Below are 18,934 nucleotides of genomic sequence, written 5' to 3'. Positions count from 1 at the left end.
CGACGGGTTCATGTTTTCAACAGAACGATTCCGACTCTTTGCAGGAATCCCCCCCCCCCAAAAAAAAAAAACTTGCAAATTGATCAATTTCATTCAAAAGGCATTGTGAACGATATTTCTTCATTTCAAGGCTTTACATTGTACAGAAACAATTACATGCTGATTATACGACAAAATCTCTCGCACAGTGAAAACATTTTGAACAATATCCCTGTGAATATAAATTATATATAATAGTGACACTTAAAAGAAAATCTCCACTTTGTGGAATGCCACGGCAACTGTGCTATTTGTCAAACAAGTGTACAAAATAGAACTCACTACCCTCATTGGGTGCGTGTTTAAAAACACTGCAGTGGTTTTCTAGTGCAATGCCGATCGTGTGCAGTGTTTCGCATTTCATATTCTTAACATGAACGTATGAATCAGCTGTACGAACTGGGAGTTTAAGACGTTTTGTTTAAGCAAAAAAAGGGGCCAAACAGTATGGTGGTGATGCCGTTAGAGCAAATAGTACCACCTCAATGACTTGCAGTCACCATTTCCCCCTGATTATTACTTTTGCTTCAATTTACCAGTGATCATCACTTGTCTGATGAACCTTCTGTCTGGTTATCTTGTGATTGCTTTCAGAGATTAATCAATTGACCATAAGCCGCCTCTCCGTTCCTTCAACTCTTTGCTCCTTTGCATCTCTTCTGTGTTGCTCTGGTCCCCGCGAAGTGAACGCTCACGTCGTTTCGCAGCGACGTTGGCGGACGAGTCCCCCGACTGAGACCTGCACTCGCCCTCATGTAATCAAGTTTGGGATTAACGAGCTCAACGTGACGCCAGAAACCAAAATGGACAGCATGACGGCGAGAGTGAGGCCCCGACGGATGACAAGCATCTTGAAAGGGGGCGGAGCCTCGTTCTCTTCCTCCGCTTCAATCAGCTCACTGACGTCATTCTGCTCTGGTGGGTTCTCTTGATGATCTCGTTCAGGACCTGGACGTGTGAATCAAAATGCATCGCTTGTTACCAATAAAACAAAAAGGTACAATATGTGAGATTTCAGTTAAATAGAAATAAAAATGAAGTACAATAATAAGCGGAATTAGACAGAACTACATGTTGTCATTTTTTATGATGTGCAACGCCCACATCGTTCCACATTGTCTTGATGAGTTGAGATTTTCGACAGACATTGGAATATTTTTAATCGATTTGCACTCAAACATGTATCCTAATTTTGCTTACTATTAAAATCAAATGTTTTTATTATGAAATCAGTTAGTCAGGCTTATTTTTCTTTGACTAATTAAATATATTTGAGTTGATAGTTAATAAGTAGGTCAATAAACATCTTTAAAAATGTGGCTTTTATGTGGATTGACTGATTAACGGCTCAAATAATTGATTCAACCCATAAGGTTATTCATATTGTTCACATATATGTGAACATTTGTTAAATAAAGTCATTTTGTTAGGTTTTGTCTCTCTTTAGTAGTAAATGACAACTGCATCTCCTACAATACCTCACACCACGAGTATCATTTACTTGTTTGATATTGTGTCACTATTTAATTTTTTCAATATTTTTTGTTTACGCCTGCTGTCCGAATGTCCACAGTGCTTAAACAGAGATCGTGTAAGTTCATGTTACAACTTTTTAAAACGCTCGTCTACATTTTATGCAGACAATGTGGGCGAAATCAGAGGTTTAACATTTAAAAATGGAGGAAGCAAGAGGAAATGGAGGAATTATTGAAATGATCATCATGAAGTGCGTTTCCTTAAACGTGGTGATAAGATCACTGTAGAGCCTTTCGTAATGTGAGATATGTCACGTGTTCCATTACAAAGGTTATACATGATCAAAGAGTTCATAAAAGTGAGTCGGTACAACGTCGTGAACTTTTACAAGAGTTCCTTTATTTACTAAATCTACATCATCGAGAGACAATGACTTGGTTCAAAGGTGCCAGACTAGTTTTCATTCCGAATTTAAGAAATAAACTTCAACCAGGTACGTTTGAGAATTGAGCCAAAACACAAACATCCTCATTCCTGTGCCCAAAAAAATCAAACACATGCACATAAGGACTCCATTGTTCACACCTGCCCACTCGTTTTATTGAAAGTTTCAGCGGTCAAAGTTTTCTTTTCTTCATGACAAAAGCTTCTCACCTCCCAATTACCTGGCGATGACAAATCACTGTACATTCTACATGTACCGATGCTTGTTGTCAATAATGCGACCCTCTTTCGCCAGCGACTCTCCACATTGAAACATTAATTCAATGTTTTACGGCAGGAGCAGTGAAGTCACACAAGAACAAGGGAGTCAAACCGGAGCAGTGGAAGTCCTACCTGTGTCCATGGAGCTGCTACGAATTCCCGCCCTGTCCTGAGCCTGGAGGAAAGATCAAGTCAAAACAACGCGGCTGCAAGCCTTCATGAACGGGCCGACGAAGCGGCGAACACCAACCTCGACCGTCGCTTCCGTCCAGTTCATTCTCCCCAGGTAGACGGTCAGAAACAAGCTCTGCATGGAGACACAGAGGAGCAAGCCGATCCACAGACCTGGACGACAGCTCGTGTTACTTTTGGCAGTGAAATCTTGACATCCCGAAGATCAGTAAAATATCTCTATGCTGCATGTCTTACCTACGATTCCCAATTTGGCCACAAACATCAGTATGACTCCGGTGGGAAGACCCATGCAGTAATACCCCACAATGATGCAAAAAGCTCCGATTTTCTGTTTGCCCGCTCCTCGTATAATGCCACTGCTGGCGGCCTGGTCAGGCAGGACAAAATCAGACGTGGTGAGACACGACAATACGTTTTAAACAAAAAAAAACTCAAACAAATCACATGGAGACATTATGTGGCTTCGACACAGGAAGTTACTTACAGCTATTCCATCCATGATTAGGAAAGGACCATAAAAAGTCACAACCTCAGACACTCTTTTTCTAATTTGTCTGAAAGAATACACACACAGAAAATTCAGTAATTGCCTGGAAATTATTCTGTTACGCCTCACAGTGCGACAGAGCAACCATTAAAAAAACATGCAAGTAGTTAATAAAGGTAAGATTATCAATCAATCAATCAATCAAATTTTATTTGTATAGCCCTTTACAATAACCCAGTGGTACCCAAAGTGCTTTACAACAAAGCTATAAAAACAATACGTTAAGAAACAAATATAAGAATAAAACATAAAAACAGTACATAAAACACAGGTGCTGACTGTGCAGGTTGTTGGAAGCCTTCCAGAGATTCATAAAAAAACAGAGCATGCAGAATAAAGACACTGCCCGAGACAGAGTTAAAAGCCAATCTAAAAAAAATGGGTTTTCAGCTTTGATTTAAAAAGGCCGAGATCAGTAGTGGTGGCAGTTTGTTCCACAGTCTGTTGGTGCAGAAACGGCTTCACTTTGGCCAGGAGACGGAGCTGATAGAAGCTTTGACCACAGAACTAATCTGTTTATCAAATTTAAGCCCATTGTCAAACGTTGCCTCAAGATTTTTAACAAGTGGTTTAAAATAGGGGGCCAGAGCACCAGAGTGTGTTTTAAAGACATTCGACGTAGGTGATGTGCCAAACGAAATGCATTCTGTTTCAAGTGCAAAAAGTTGAGTGCCAACCGCTGCTTCACATCAGTAAAACAATCCATTAGCCTTGTAAGAGCAGTGCTTTTACTGGGTCTTTATGGGTAAATATATCTGCAGGTCATCAGCATAGAGGTGAAAAGATTATGGGCCACAAGATGGTAAAAGGGCATCAAGGGAAGCACCAGGCTCTCCCAAAGCAACGAGCCGCGGCAACAAAAAACACCGAATATTCATATACTCACTCGTCGTATGTAAAAACGTAAGCGATTTGGTCCTTAAGGCTTTCGAATAGAACTGCAAAACAGACAGCGACTGACCCTGTGATGAAGAGGAGAAAGACAAACGCATTCACTTTGACCATTTACTGAACGTTCCTGGCAACACACATTAAAAACCTCGAGGTTACTTCAGTGCACACGAGTGAAATTAAGAGTCATTTCTGCAGTAATGTTGGTGTAGCCATCCAATTTCACTGATATACTGCGGAAAAGTATTTGGGCCACTGAATTAAAGAAAGAAAAAAAATTCTGAGGTTAAATGAAAACACAGAAGAAAAAAAAAGCCTTCTGCACTAAAAAAAAAAAAGCGGTTTAATGAAGTGAAACGATGCTTCAGAACAGGCAAACAGTCAGTTATCGTCAGTATTAGACTGAAGAGATACTGAAGCCTGCAGCTCTCCGTCCAGTTCGAAGGACAAAACCCACGATAACGGCCGTAGCCAAAGTTTCAGAAACACTGAGGTCCACAACTCACGAGCCCAAGTAGAATCCAAACTTAAGACCAAAATGTAATAAAAAATTAAACATCTAAAATAAGTGTGTGAATCCACTGTTAAAGCCGCCCAGTTCCAAGGCATTGTTTGAACTGTTTTTAATTACATATACGTCGGAAAAATACCGAGGTCTCGACCTCAATGGCGGCTCCGGTCCCGCTTCTAAAATGTATTCTTACTAAACCAGGAAATTCTGCGTAATATCAGACATCTATAAGCAGAAAGTACGCCTATAGGATCAGAATCTGTGATTATTTTGGCATCAATGGGCAAATGATGAGGGTTGGACAGACGTGTCCAGTTTGTATTTATAATTTTTTTTTTTTTTTTTAATTGATTTTCCACTTTCTCAAAGTGCATAAGAATTTTTTTATTAACCTCCAATAGATTTTCTTCTTCAGTGGCCCCAAAAAATATCTAAATTGATTTTCTATGTTTTTTTCTCAGTGAAAAAAAAAAAATCTCAACTTAGATATTCAACTGTTTTTTTAAGTGCACGAGTTTTCTTATTGACCACAGAATTGTTATATTTTCCCCTCAGTGGCCCTAATAGTCTTCCATGGATATACAAAAGCAGAAGCTTTCAAAATAAAAAGGTACATGAACTTTCCCAGAAGTGTTCTGGGTTGAATAAAAAAGTTAAAAAGTCTTTTAATCGCCTCAGAACAGACAGAGCCCCTCTGCTGCTCCCTTGAGATAAAGACGTACGTCTACTGACCTCCACAGAACAGAGCCACTTTGGCGGACAGCTTGGCCTGCTCGGTGTGTCCGGCTCCCAAAGCGTTCCCCACTCTCACACTGCCAGCGACACCGAAACCCAACGGAAACTAACAACCACGGCAGAACATCAGCACCGTGAATAAATCCAGATTATAGTTTACACTGTGTATATGTTTTACCGGGACTAAAATACCGAAAAAGCAAAAAAGAAAAGAAAGAAAACACAACATTACCTTAGAGCAATTTAAGAATCATCATAAGCATAAAAGATAACTAGATGATCTGCATTTCCCGCGGCAAATGCATGATAGTGTGAATGCTGCTAGCAAACTGTAATGCTACCTGCGGCCGGTAGACTGTAATGCTTTGTCCTGCCGGCCCGTCTCTGGTCTGGAGTGAGAGTTGAAACTTGTGCAACTTTTTGAAATGCTACCTGCGGCAGGTAAACTGTAATGCTTTGTCCTGGTGACCCGTCTCTGGTCTAGACTGAGAGTTTAAACTTGTGCAGCTTCTTTTAAAAGTGTCAAACAGTTAAAAATGTGCAAACAGTTAAAAAAGTGCAAACAGTGAAAAAGGTGTAAACAGTGAAAAAGGTTCAAACAGTGAAAAAGGTGCAAACAGTGGAAAAAGGTGCAAACAGTGAAAAAGGTGCAAACAGTGAAAAAGGTGCAAACAGTGAAAAGGGTGCAAACAGTGGAAAAAGTGCAAACAGTGAAAAAAGGTGCAAACAGTGAAAAAAGGTGCAAACAGTGGAAAAAGGTGCAAACAGTGGAAAAAGGTGCAAACAGTTAAAAAGGTGCAAACAGTTAAAAAGGTGCAAACAGTGGAAAAAGGTGCAAACAGTGAAAAAGGTGCAAACAGTGGAAAAAGGTGCAAACAGTGGAAAAAGGTGCAAACAGTGGAAAAAGGTGCAAACAGTGAAAAAAGTGCAAACAGTGAAAAAAGTTGAAAAAAGTTGAACAAGTTTCAAAAAGTTGAAACACTCTAGAAAGTGTCAAACAGTTGAAAAAGTAAGGAAAAGTGAAAAAAGTGGAAAAAGTAGAAAAAATTTGAAAGTTTCAAAAAGTTGAACAAGTTTCAAAAAGTTGAAACAGTTGAAACATTTGGAAAAGTGTTAAACAGTTGAAAAAGTAGAAAAAAGTAGAAAAAAGTGGAAAAAGTTGAAAAAAGTTTCAAAAAGTTGCACAAGTTTCAAAAAGTTGAAACAGTTGAACAAGTTGGGAAAAGCGTCAAACAGTTGAAAAGGTTGAAAAAGTTGAAAAATTATCAGTTGAAAAAGTTTAAATCACTTGAAAAATTTTCAAAAAGTTGCACAAGTTTCAAAAAGTTGCAACAGTTGCAACAGTTGAAATAGTGGAACAGTTGAAAAGTTGAATAGTTGAAATCGGTAAAGATTTGAAGAAGTTATAGCGAGTTAAAACATTTCTCCATCCGTTAACATTGGAAAAAAGTTGCACAAAAGTTGAAATATTTCAAAAAGTTGACGAGATTTCAAAAAGCTAGAACATAGCCGGAAAGTCCCAAAAAAGTGGCACAGTTTGATATTTGAATGATTACGAACGGGCGAAGATTGCCAGAGGAGAAGCGATTTGAAAAACGTACAGAATAAACAGAATAATAATAATAACTAGATGATCTGCATTTCCCGCGGCAAATGCATGATAGTGTGAATGCTGCTAGCAAACTGTAATGCTACCTGCGGCCGGTAGACTGTAATACTTTGTCCTGCCGGCCCGTCTCTGGTCTGGAGTGAGAGTTGAAACTTGTGCAACTTATTGAAATGCTACCTGCGGCAGGTAAACTGTAATGCTTTGTCCTGCCGGCCCGTCTCTGGTCTGGAGTGAGAGTTTAAACTTGTGCAACTTCTTTTAAAAGTGTCAAACAGTTAAAAAGGTTCAAACAGTGAAAAAGTTTCAAACAGTGAAAAAGGTGCAAACAGTGGAAAAAGGTGCAAACAGTGGAAAAAGGTGCAAACAGTGGAAAAAGGTGCAAACAGTGGAAAAAGGTGCAAACAGTTAAAAAGGTGCAAACAGTGAAAAAGGTGCAAACAGTGGAAAAAGGTGCAAACAGTGGAAAAAGGTGCAAACAATGGAAAAAGGTGCAAACAGTGAAAAAGGTGCAAACAGTGGAAAAAGGTGCAAACAGTGAAAAAGGTGGAAACAGTGGAAAAAGGTGCAAACAGTTAAAAAGGTGCAAACAGTGAAAAAGGTGCAAACAGTGAAAAAGGTGCAAACAGTGGAAAAAGGTGCAAACAGTGGAAAAAGGTGCAAACAGTAAAAAAGGTGCAAACAGTGAAAAAGGTGCAAACAGTGGAAAAAGGTGCAAACAGTGGAAAAAGGTGCAAACAGTGAAAAAGGTGCAAACAGTGGGAAAAGGTGCAAACAGTGAAAAAGGTGCAAACAGTTGAAACAGTTGAAGCACTTGAGAAAGTGTCAAACAGTTGAAAAAGTAAGAAAAAGTGAAAAAAGTGAAAAAAGTTTCAAAAAGTTGCACAAGTTTCAAAAAGTTGAAACAGTTGAACAAGTTGGGAAAAGCGTCAAACAGTTGAAAAGGTTGAAAAAGTTGAAAAATTATCAGTTGAAAAAGTTTAAATCACTTGAAAAATTTTCAAAAAGTTGCACAAGTTTCAAAAAGTTGCAACAGTTGCAACAGTTGAAATAGTAGAACAGTTTAAAAGTTGAATGGTTGAAATCGGTAAAGATTTGAAGAAGTTATAGCGAGTTAAAACATTTCTCCATCCGTTAACATTGGAAAAAAGTTGCACAAAAGTTGAAATATTTCAAAAAGTTGACGAGATTTCAAAAAGCTAGAACATAGCCGGAAAGTCCCAAAAAAGTGGCACAGTTTGATATTTGAATGATTACGAACGGGCGAAGATTGCCAGAGGAGAAGCGATTTGAAAAACGTACAGAATAAACAGAATAATAATAATAATAATAATAACTAGATGATCTGCATTTCCCGCGGCAAATGCATGATAGTGTGAATGCTGCTAGCAAACTGTAATGCTACCTGCGGCCGGTAGACTGTAATGCTTTGTCCTGCCGGCCCGTCTCTGGTCTGGAGTGAGAGTTGAAACTTGTGCAACTTTTTGAAATGCTACCTGCGGCAGGTAAACTGTAATGCTTTGTCCTGCCGGCCCCTCTCTGGTCTGGAGTGAGAGTTTAAACTTGTGCAACTTCTTTAAAAGTGTCAAACAGTTAAAAAGGTTCAAACAGTGAAAAAGTTTCAAACAGTGAAAAAGGTGCAAACAGTGGAAAAAGGTGCAAACAGTGGAAAAAGGTGCAAACAGTGGAAAAAGGTGCAAACAGTGGAAAAAGGTGCAAACAGTGAAAAAGGTGCAAACAGTGGAAAAAGGTGCAAACAGTGGAAAAAGGTGCAAACAGTGGAAAAAGGTGCAAACAGTGAAAAAGGTGCAAACAGTGGAAAAAGGTGCAAACAGTGGAAAAAGGTGCAAACAGTGGAAAAAGGTGCAAACAGTGGAAAAAGGTGCAAACAGTGAAAAAGGTGCAAACAGTGAAAAAGGTGCAAACAGTGAAAAAAGTATAAACAGTGAAAAAAGTATAAACAGTGAAAAAAGTTCAAACAGTGAAAAAAGTTGAAAAAAGTTGAACAAGTTTCAAAAAGTTGAAACACTCTAGAAAGTGTCAAACAGTTGAAAAAGTAAGGAAAAGTGAAAAAAGTGGAAAAAGTTGAAAAAATTTGAAAGTTTCAAAAAGTTGAACAAGTTTCAAAAAGTTGAAACAGTTGAAACATTTGGAAAAGTGTTAAACAGTTGAAAAAGTAGAAAAAAGTAGAAAAAAGTGGAAAAAGTTGAAAAAAGTTTCAAAAAGTTGCACAAGTTTCAAAAAGTTGAAACAGTTGAACAAGTTGGGAAAAGTGTCAAACAGTTGAAAAGGTTGAAAAAGTTGAAAAATTATCAGTTGAAATAGTGTCAACATGTCAAAAAAATTTCAAAAAGTTGCACAAGTTTCAAAAAGTTGCAACAGTTGCAACAGTTGAAATAGTGGAACAGTTTAAAAGTTGAATGGTTGAAATCGGTAAAGATTTGAAGAAGTTATAGCGAGTTAAAACATTTCTCCATCCGTTAACATTGGAAAAAAGTTGCACAAAAGTTGAAATATTTCAAAAAGTTGACGAGATTTCAAAAAGCTAGAACATAGCCGGAAAGTCCCAAAAAAGTGGCACAGTTTGATATTTGAATGATTACGAACGGGCGAAGATTGCCAGAGAAGAAGCGGTTTGAAAAACGTACAGAATAAACAGAATAATAATAATAATAATAAAGATTTGAATCTCAAGAGTGTGAATGCCATGCATTCACACTAATAATAAAGATTTGAATCTCAAGAGTGTGAATGCCATGCATTCACACTAATAATAAAGATTTGAATCTCAAGAGTGTGAATGCCATGCATTCACACTAATGAGGATTAATGTGAAAAGTGAAACTGTACAGGGATAGGTGGGTGAATAAGTCATTTTGAATTAAATATGCATGGGGAAAAAAACAACCCACTCACCATGTACGCAATGTTGGCGAGTTGAAATACAATTGACTGAGCTCCAAGTTCTACCTCACTGATTATACCTTCAAATGACAGACAACGGTTAGACATCATTGTGCGCGTTGTTTAAAACGCGTCCGACCAGGGGCGTCAAACTGATTTCAGTCGAGGGGCCACATCAACCTGATCTGACCTCTGGAGGCCCGACAAGTCAAACAGAACATATTAAACTGCAGATATGGACAAATGTCAAAGTCTTTCCATCTGTTCCTTTTGTAACTGCAAGAATTTGCCAGTCTATTCTGAAATTTACATATTAATGGAAATCAGATATTATTATATTTGCAAAAAAAACCCACCAAAAAACCCTCAGTCACCTGTGTCTGGATGTCGTATTCGGGATTAAAACAATTTGTCATCATCTGGAAATTGTTTTGAGTTTACGTGTCTAAAGTATCACTTAACATAAATTGCACTCATTGTTTTATTGTGAAAGGTGTTGCGTCATGTGACCTCCACAGATTGCATTAATGTCGGGGGTCAAATTCTGACCAAGGGCGGTTTTGAATGTCATTTTTGCCGATCGGGTGTTTTCAGATCAGCCTCTGTCAGTTTTCATTTTTAATACTTCACACTTCAAAAATCACATGGTGGGCCGGATTAGATGGTCTGGTGGGCCGCTTCTGGCCCCCGGGCCGCATGTTTGACACCCCTGCGTTAGACGCTTCAGAAACCCCCCGTGACGGTACCTGCAAGAAAACTCCCAATCTCATACGTCCACCACTCGGCGCAGAGCATGATCATGCCGGGGATGGCCAGCCTGGCGTAGGAGTCCCAGCTCACCAGGCTCTCTCTGGACCAGCCTGCACAGCTCAAGCACATGGTGCAGCTCCGTTTTACATTACAAACGACCATCTTGCTTTCTTTACGTGGTCGCTGTGCCGCTGGGCTTCGCGAACCTCGTGTCACGAGATGGAAATATGTCGTTTTCACTGGCGTGTCGTGAAAAGAACATTTTATTCGCACCTCCCGCCGCCGACCCACCTCATGGTGAGACTCTGTATCGCAGCGTAGCACCGATTGTGCCGAATATCACCGTGGTGCAACGCAGGCGCGGCACTCACCTCCCCACGTGCTTTTATAGAGGCCCTTCCACATGACGTAACCATGGAGACTCCCGGCCATGGAGAACTGCGAGACGGCGTTGGCAATGGCCGAGCCTCTGTGATCAGCCAGTTTGTTCAAATGAGATGGATTCGAGACGCGTCACGAGGACGACGAATTGTGGGAAAATAAATAAACGTACTCACTCCACTCCCAGATCAAATACGAAGAGAAGGATGTAGTTGATGAGCGCGTTAAGCAGATTGACCAGAAAACCTGTGATTATTAGTGGAGAAACAACTCCCTGGGAATAAAGTAATAAATCAGTAAATAAATAAATAAATAACATTGTGCTTTTAAGGCCTGGAACAAACAGAACAAACATTCAGATCACTTTCAAACCAATTTTTGTAAAGTGAATAGTGCACATAGAAATATGACCATAGAACTAAAGAGCCCTGGAAAGCATTAATGTAAACAAACAATAAGAGGTGGCTGACGACCAAATAAAGACATTATGAGTGATATTAATGAACCCACCTGGTTTTGCAGATATCTTGATTCTAGTGAAAACATAAATGTAGCCTGGAAAACAGCAAAAAAAAAAATAAAAAATTAATATTTCTGAACATCTGACAAATGTTTCTTTTTATACAATTTAAAATCTACATGACACTTGCATATAATATACACGCTTCTTACCGTCTGTGTCCTGGTGGATTTCTGAAGCTACAGATTGATGCAAGTGCTTTTCTGGTCAAATGTGAATTACTCTAGGATGCAGAGTACAAAATATTTCTTGCATTCTGCTTTGCATTTCGCCCCTTTAAGCTCAAGTATTCCAGCAGGTTGGATTACCGCAACCTTCACGACCAAAAAATGTCATTTTTTTCCCACCAAATCAAAATTAAGTGGCGCCGCAAAAAAAATTAAAACGCGTTTAACCTGTAAAATGATTCCAACACAACTTTAAATGTTCCAGGTATAGTTGTGACAAACATTCACATTCATGAAGTTTCAATCACATTTTAGGATGGGAAATATTGAATTACACTTTCAGATGTTTTTAGCAGTTTCATGCTTCCTTTTGAACATTTTTTTCTGACAATTTTGACATTTGAGTGTTTAAACCAGTTTGGGTTTCTTTAAGGCGATTTTGCATGTTTTTTTAGCTTGTTTTTCTTTTCGTAATTGTATTTTTCTTCTTTTTTTCCCCACCTATGTTGAATCTAGCTATACATTCAATTTTAAGTTTCTTTTTAAAGCCCAGGGTGAAAACTCCTTTTGAAGATAACTGGTGTGTAAATAAGCTAAAAGTTTATTTCTGTATAACTTTGATGAAGGCTGCAGACTCCTGATCTATCCTCTGTCCCGCCACACCACCTGTGCTAAATACAGGGATCAGTTCAGTGTATTTGTAGACAGATCTAATTGAAAGTTGTGCAACATTTCTATAAGGAATATCTCATTATCTCCATCTGCGTTGAAGTTAATGTGCACATTTCTGTCCATACCCTCCACATGCTTTCACAAACCAACTGGGCTTCAACTCAGACTTTTGAATATGGTTTGGAGTTTCCTCAAACGTTTCCATCGCTCCTCATCCAGGGCTTCAACAGTTTAAAGTGGTCATACTCACAGGAAGAGCCGGCAAGAAGATCTTTATGTACAGCTGACAAATCCTACAAGAGGTGTTTATGTCAAGAGTTACAGCCTGAATTCACAGAATGGAGGTACATATATATAAATGAATAAATAAACGTCTAACCTAGCCACTTCCGGGTCCTGTTTAATGAGCAAAAGGATGGACTCTGTGTTGATGAGGAGTGCCCAGCAGGGAAAACATGCCAGAAGCAAAATGAGGATGGCTCGTTGAATGATGACTCCAACTTTCAGGAGATTTCCACTCCCATACGTCTAAAGACGGGGTAAAAAAAATTTAAAAGAAGGTTCATTTCCATTAGAAAGTTATGAAAGATCAGCACGATTCATGACAAATCAACAAATCATTTGCGAAGAAGATCCGTACCTGTGAAATCAGAGTGTCACATGCCGATGACAAACCTGCACCAATGGAAATACCTGCGACATTGATGACCTGGAGACAGAGCGGTGAAACACGATGAGGGTGAATCCACACACCGAGGATGTGACAACAACCGTTGTACTTACAGAAATGGCTATAGAGACTCCCGCCAGCTCATCCTTTCCCAGGTGGCCACAGAAGATGGTGCTGATCAAACTCACACCGTAGATCATGAACTGGGCCAAAGTCTAAGGAGGAAATTCCAAAATTCATTAGATCAAATAGATTAACGGTCTGTCTCTTTAATCCACATCACGTCACATTAACTTATATTACGAAAGTGAATGGAGCGTCACTCAGGCCTGTCCATGGTCCCAATGTCCATGACGTAATGATCGCGAAAATAGCGCCACTTGTGCTGCCCGGCGTTCTCCGCCTTTCCTAAAGTACTTTATCTTTCACTTCAGGAGTTTTGAGCCGTGTTGCTTTCTTTATTTGCTTTTAAATTGTGTTTGTTCGGACGGGGAGACGTATGAGCTCCGGCGCATGCGCAGTCGTCGTGTACGCGTACAGGACGCGCGGTCACAAAGTTTGAGCTGCGCGCTTGGGGTCGATGACCATTTTGACGTCACAAAGTCAACACGCGCGCACTCGCGGACAAGTGGGAGCATGAAGGCGCCTCGCGAGGAAGCAGATCGCTCACCATGGGGCCGGACAGCTTGGACAACTCTACGAGTTCAGCTTTAGCGCCCACGGGGACCAGAGTGCGGATCCTCCTGAACAAGTGGCGCCGCTTCCCGGAGTCCCGCGGCGGGTTCTGGCTCTCTATCTCCAGGTCCCTCAGCCCCCGTGAGGACTCCATTGTCCCTTCCTTCCGGGTTGTTTTGAGCCTCTGACTGGGACTGTAAATTCTACTCTGAGATGACCCACGTGGTCACTTCCGGCGTGAGTCAGCTGCTCTCGAGCGGATTCCATTTCAACACACCTGGTGACGTTTTTTTTTTTTTTTTTACAACCTGACAGCTCGTCGTGACGGACCTGTCAGCCTCCTCGTGCTTTCGTCGGACCTTCTGTCGAACGAAACACACGAGACACGATATTAAGAAATGTCAGCTTCCTTCACACATGAGACCAAACATGTCTTTTTTATATATATCTATTTTTTTTTAAACTGTAACTGTATGGAAACAGTTATGAAGACTAAAAAAAATAAATTCTCGTAATTGTCTTTTATGTGTTCATTTTAAACTCATTAATACCTACAATTTAATTTATTTCAAATGTTTCCTGTAGCATTTTGAGATCGTTTGAATTTAAAGTGTGTTCTAAATCAAATGTATTATTATTATTAGCAATGGCATGACTTTTATTTAAATGTGTTTCATGATGATCATGAAATAAACAACTTTATATTTTCTCTCTTAATTTCTTTTAAATAATTTGCACAACACTGTTAATATTGTCTGCTTCAAAAAATAAAACAAAAACCCCCCAGCATACTTTTTTTTTATAAATGTTTTGGTAAGTCTTTAAACAGTCACGCAATAATTGTACCTTTATTCTTATGGGTGTATAGCTTAGCTTGTTTCACCATGTTGATTTTACTTTATTTAATTAAATCAATGTTTGTTTTCGACTCCAATTTGTACGTTTTTTTTTCAAAAACTACTCAATGCTGAAAACAGCCACAGTCTGAAAATGGCAGGAAACAGATGAACAAAGATCAGACATAGTTTCGTTATTAAAAAAAAAAAAAAAGATGTGAAAGCAGAGATTTAAAATAATACAGAAGGGGAAAAAAGGAAGAAATGTGAAAGTGTCACATTTTACACAATTATGGAGGAAATATTGTTGTGAAAAGTCTGGATCCACAAGACTAACAGCTCAGAGGGAAAATACAATATAACCTACTCTATTGTGCCCCGTGTAATCTGCATATGAAACGGTTTTATGATGAATTCATAAAAATGTGAGGCAGAGGGCATCATGAACAGGAACCTGACACAGAAGTATTTCGGACAACAATGTGATGTTGCACATTATTGTACAGTAGATGGCGCCATGCAATTTTGAACCAATTTTTTAAAAAAACCATTTGATTCTGATTCTGATTTTATTGGCATTTCAAGCTGCTCTCTTCTAAGTCTGTGACTCTGATGTTTAGTGTCTTTTTAAACCACTCCCACAAATTGCTCTTTCTTTAAGTAAGTCATTAATTAAAAGAGCACAATTCAACGTTTCATTCCTTCTTTCTTCTTCCAATGATTTTCATTGGGAAGTGTTTATATGACCTCTTCCCTTCCTGACCATCAGGTGGCACTATTTCCTCACTTTCGCCGTTGCAGCTCCCGCTGAAGTTTTCTTAAAAATGCATTAATTCACGTCTTAATCACAGAGTGCAGAACAATGACATCGAAATAATTCATTAACCAAAGACACATTATTCACAAATATTCTTCCAGAGTATCTTCGGGGAAACTGGTTTTAATCAAGTGGTTACATCCAGATATACTATTAAAGTCCCACAGCCTGAAATTAAAACGCCTCTGCGGTCGTTAATAGACTGATTTTCACATGATTAATTACCCACAGACAGGATTGTGATCATCTTACTCAAATTCCCCATCATAAATGCTCGGTTTACATTTTTTTTTTCTTCTTAAATATGGCTAAACTTAATGTGAGAAATTGAGGGAATATAGGACTTTTCAGTTGTTTGGCTCTGCTATCTCATTTCATTTTAGCATTATTCGAAATGAAGACTGATTTAAAGTGGTTTTTATCAATGAGAATTTAGTGTATCTACAATCAAATGCCATAAATATGACTCTTAAAGTCGTGTAAGTAGGGTTGTGACACTATCCAGATGAAGGCAAACAAATTGACATTGTTTTGTAGAGTGGAGAGGCCTGCAATTTTCACTCAAATTAACAGTCAGGGGAATGGGAAAACAAAGACGGCAGGAGCTGCATTTCACACATTTGATCCCTCAGACAAATAGTGTGTCATCGGCAGGCTTAACTTGCATTTACGGTCACTGGTAAGCAGCGTGTAAAAACAATTGCTTGGATCTCCACAGTAATCGGTTCAGAAATAGCTGATCTTCCACTGGATTGTCACGTTAAAGAAAAAAAACAAAACGTTTTCAAACCTATAAAACATGGGTTGGTGAGGTTGAATCAGTTAAATGTAAATGTCAGTCTGGGGCTCAATTGTCCTTGCAGTTTCATCATAACAGAACTTCAGAGGGAGAGGGACACAATAGCAGGGTGGCGGCGCCTCAACCCTCTTATTACACCTAAAAATGCTCCTTTTGACAGCAAAGCGGCACAAAGAACACATGAACTGTGGTCGTGGAGTCTCGTGACTCATCGTTCACCCGCTCATTCGGCGCACGTGAGCAAGAATCTAAAAGGAGGATTTTGCTGAAGGTAACGGCCGGAGGAGCATTAAAGTCCTAGTGAAATGAAAATTCGACCTCCAAAACACTCTGGCTGTCGCTTCTAGGGACATTTTTTATGTCAACTGGTCCAAGGGTAAAATGTTAAAACACGGGAATCTGCGAGAAAATAGCCGATAAACAGCGCTATTAATAGAGTGACGTCACTGGTTGTGCACACGCCCAAGTTGTGTTTACATTATGGAGGATCAGAGTTTTGACGACGAAGAGGCTGAATTTAACGATACTTCATTATCATCATCATTTCAAATCCAGTGATTGATGAATCACGAGCTAGCGACTCCCGCTAGCCGCGCGAGCTAGCGACTCCCGCTAGCCGCGCGAGCTAGCGACTCCCGCTAGCCGCGCGAGCAAGCGGCTCCCGCCGCCCGTGCTCCTTTTCTCCTCCCTCTGGTCTCTTCCAGGCTCAATCTTTCGTCAAGGCTCATACAACTCCGACTATAACTTCAAAACACTGTAAAAACTTGGATATTTAAGAGGGAAACAAGCCGATATAAACACAACAGATCGAGATCTGCACAACTCTTGACGTCACGCCCACGAAGAAGGATTCCCCCGACTTCCTCGACTGGAGATTCAAAATTCAAATAACTTTGTTATGCGACAACAGTGGTGGGGCAGAGTCGGAGGAACCTTAGAAGTAGTACATCCAACTATCGTGTTTTGCAAAGTAGTGTTTTACATTTCACTTGGCCTTTAAGAGGCAAACGTGTCCGCAACGCTGACGTTTTCACTAAATGAATGACTTTTGCGGTTCAAATCTTTCAGTACTGAAGAGTTGAATGAATCTATATCTGTGATAAGAGTATAACGGATAACTTGCAGCCTCATCGTATAGTACCACCAATTAACACTAGATTTGGAGTTTTTTTTACTGAGACAATGACATCCAGGTACAGTGTTTATTCACTGAACACAAAGGTTAAGGTTTATTAGTTTATTTTGTGGCAAACTAAATCCAACATTCCCCAAGGCAAAGTTTCTGTTGATTTCATTTGTGTATCTACTGTACGTTCTCCGTTTTAAATGTTAAAAAATCACCTTGTGACATGGTGAGGAAGTGTCTTTGTCCCTCCAGGTGTGCAGCTCTATTTGGACTTTGGGAGCCGTGGGACACCGACACAGAACGGAATTGCATTATTTCATAGCTCAGTTGGTTACGCTGAAATCAAACGAAAATTCCGGCTTCAGTAATGTTACCTGAAAAAACTATACGATTATTATATTTAGAATCTTTGGAACTGATTTCATGCAACGATTGATGGTTGCCGATTTCGAGGCTCCTCCCCCTTTGTTTGTTGTTTTTCACCCAGCTCAAGTCCAAATTTTAGATCCACAGGGGATAAAGTTCTTAGAGTTTGGCAATCATGAGCTGAGGCTTCAGATTTTATTCCTGGAATCTGCTGCAGACACTCCTCGTCTGGGATGTCACTGTCCCGAGTGGCAGCTTGACACTTTTGTTCTTTGTGATATTGCCGTCAGCTGATGCTGCCACATTTATCATTTGTCCGCCACCACGGTGTTCGGTTGATTAGCCCAGTGTTTTTCAACCTTTTTTGAGCCAAGGCACACTTTTTTCTTTGGAAAAATCTGGAGGCACACCACCACTCGAAAATGTTAAAATGTTAAACTCTGTAGCCTCTATTAACAATATAAAGTCATTCTCATCAAATTTCTATCAACAGGAATCAAATAAATACAGAAAAAAAGTATTTCCCAATTTCTTTTTTGAAACCTGGACCTGATGGATGAACGCAGAACTGAGATCCTGGCAGGAATAGAAGACAGACAAACACCAGCATGTCGAGTTCGAATGTTCAAATTCTCCCTTTTCAGAAACTTCTCCATCACTGTCCATTACTCCAGTACTTTGGTACAAGATGGTAGCAGCCGCAGGTGGTGGAGATTAACCAGACTGACGTCTGTCAGTTTCGATTTCACCGGCAAAGTTCTGTGCTGCCCTCTATTGGCAACTAGATCTCGTGGAAACACCAGTGTGCCGTGGCACAGTGGTTGAAAAACACTGGATTAGCCAACAGCTGTTTGTCAGTCTGGAAGCTGAGGTCTCACGGGATCTCCGCCACCTTCACCTTCAATTTCAACTGCTGGGTGCAGATGCTTCTCCGCACCATCCCAGCCACTTGGTTGCGTCATTCCATGCACACTGATCCTACGGGAGCGTCTCATTGCACAGCCTGCACCTTGGCTCTGTTGTGCTGCTGGCTTCATTAGAGCATACGTGCATGCACACGCCTGCTAAATGTACAACCACCTTAAAGGTATTTTGAAACGGACCTGCATGAGTGCAAAGAAAGACCTTCTGTCCTCCTGTGGCTCCTTTTAACTTGTGGCCTATGGGGCACTTTAATTGTTAAGTGAAACCTCATACACGCTCGTCTTGATGCAGCAGGGAGGGCCGATCGTATCAGACAGGCAGTAGATTGTGCTCGTGTGCAACTGATACACTGACACACACAATGTGTGTGTGTGTGTGTGTTTTGAAGGTTTTCTCCACTTCTTGAGTCATTTAATATTTCCTCGGATGTCAATCATTAAGCTTCTTGCTTACTCTGCAACCAAACCCCCCACCCCCGGGTTGATAAGGAGAGGTGTGTTTCGTCGGAGGTTGTGTTTTGTGCCGTGAGTCTGCAGAATTCCCAGCGGCCACGCAGCTTCACTTTCCATCCGAACATGTAAATATAGCCAATCGGGAGCAGGGAGGGCCGACTGCGATACGC

At 40.1% G+C, this 18,934-nt stretch overlaps 1 protein-coding gene across 1 annotated transcript; it reads right to left on the bottom strand.

Annotated features, from left to right (window-relative positions):
- Nucleotides 1-164: 164 nt before the first annotated feature.
- On the bottom strand, nt 165-13,948 carry slc47a3 (solute carrier family 47 member 3). Its single transcript, XM_080502856.1, has 17 exons — nt 13,440-13,948; nt 12,883-12,984; nt 12,740-12,808; nt 12,479-12,627; nt 12,350-12,392; nt 11,251-11,295; nt 10,917-11,014; nt 10,731-10,828; nt 10,356-10,469; nt 9,622-9,689; nt 5,097-5,205; nt 3,849-3,924; nt 2,900-2,969; nt 2,650-2,782; nt 2,471-2,565; nt 2,353-2,395; nt 165-987 (listed from the first exon to the last, which is right to left on the bottom strand). The coding sequence occupies exons 1-17, from the start codon at nt 13,596-13,598 to the stop codon at nt 791-793; spliced, it is 1,668 nt and encodes a 555-aa protein (XP_080358982.1). The 5' UTR covers nt 13,599-13,948; the 3' UTR covers nt 165-790.
- Nucleotides 13,949-18,934: the final 4,986 nt, after the last annotated feature.

The sequence above is a fragment of the Blennius ocellaris genome, assembly GCF_963422515.1.
Source record: "Blennius ocellaris genome assembly, chromosome: 2".
NCBI classification, from domain to species: Eukaryota; Metazoa; Chordata; class Actinopteri; order Blenniiformes; family Blenniidae; genus Blennius; species Blennius ocellaris.
The sequence above is the reverse complement of the archived record's forward strand: the minus strand, read 5'-3'. Positions and strand labels throughout refer to the sequence as shown.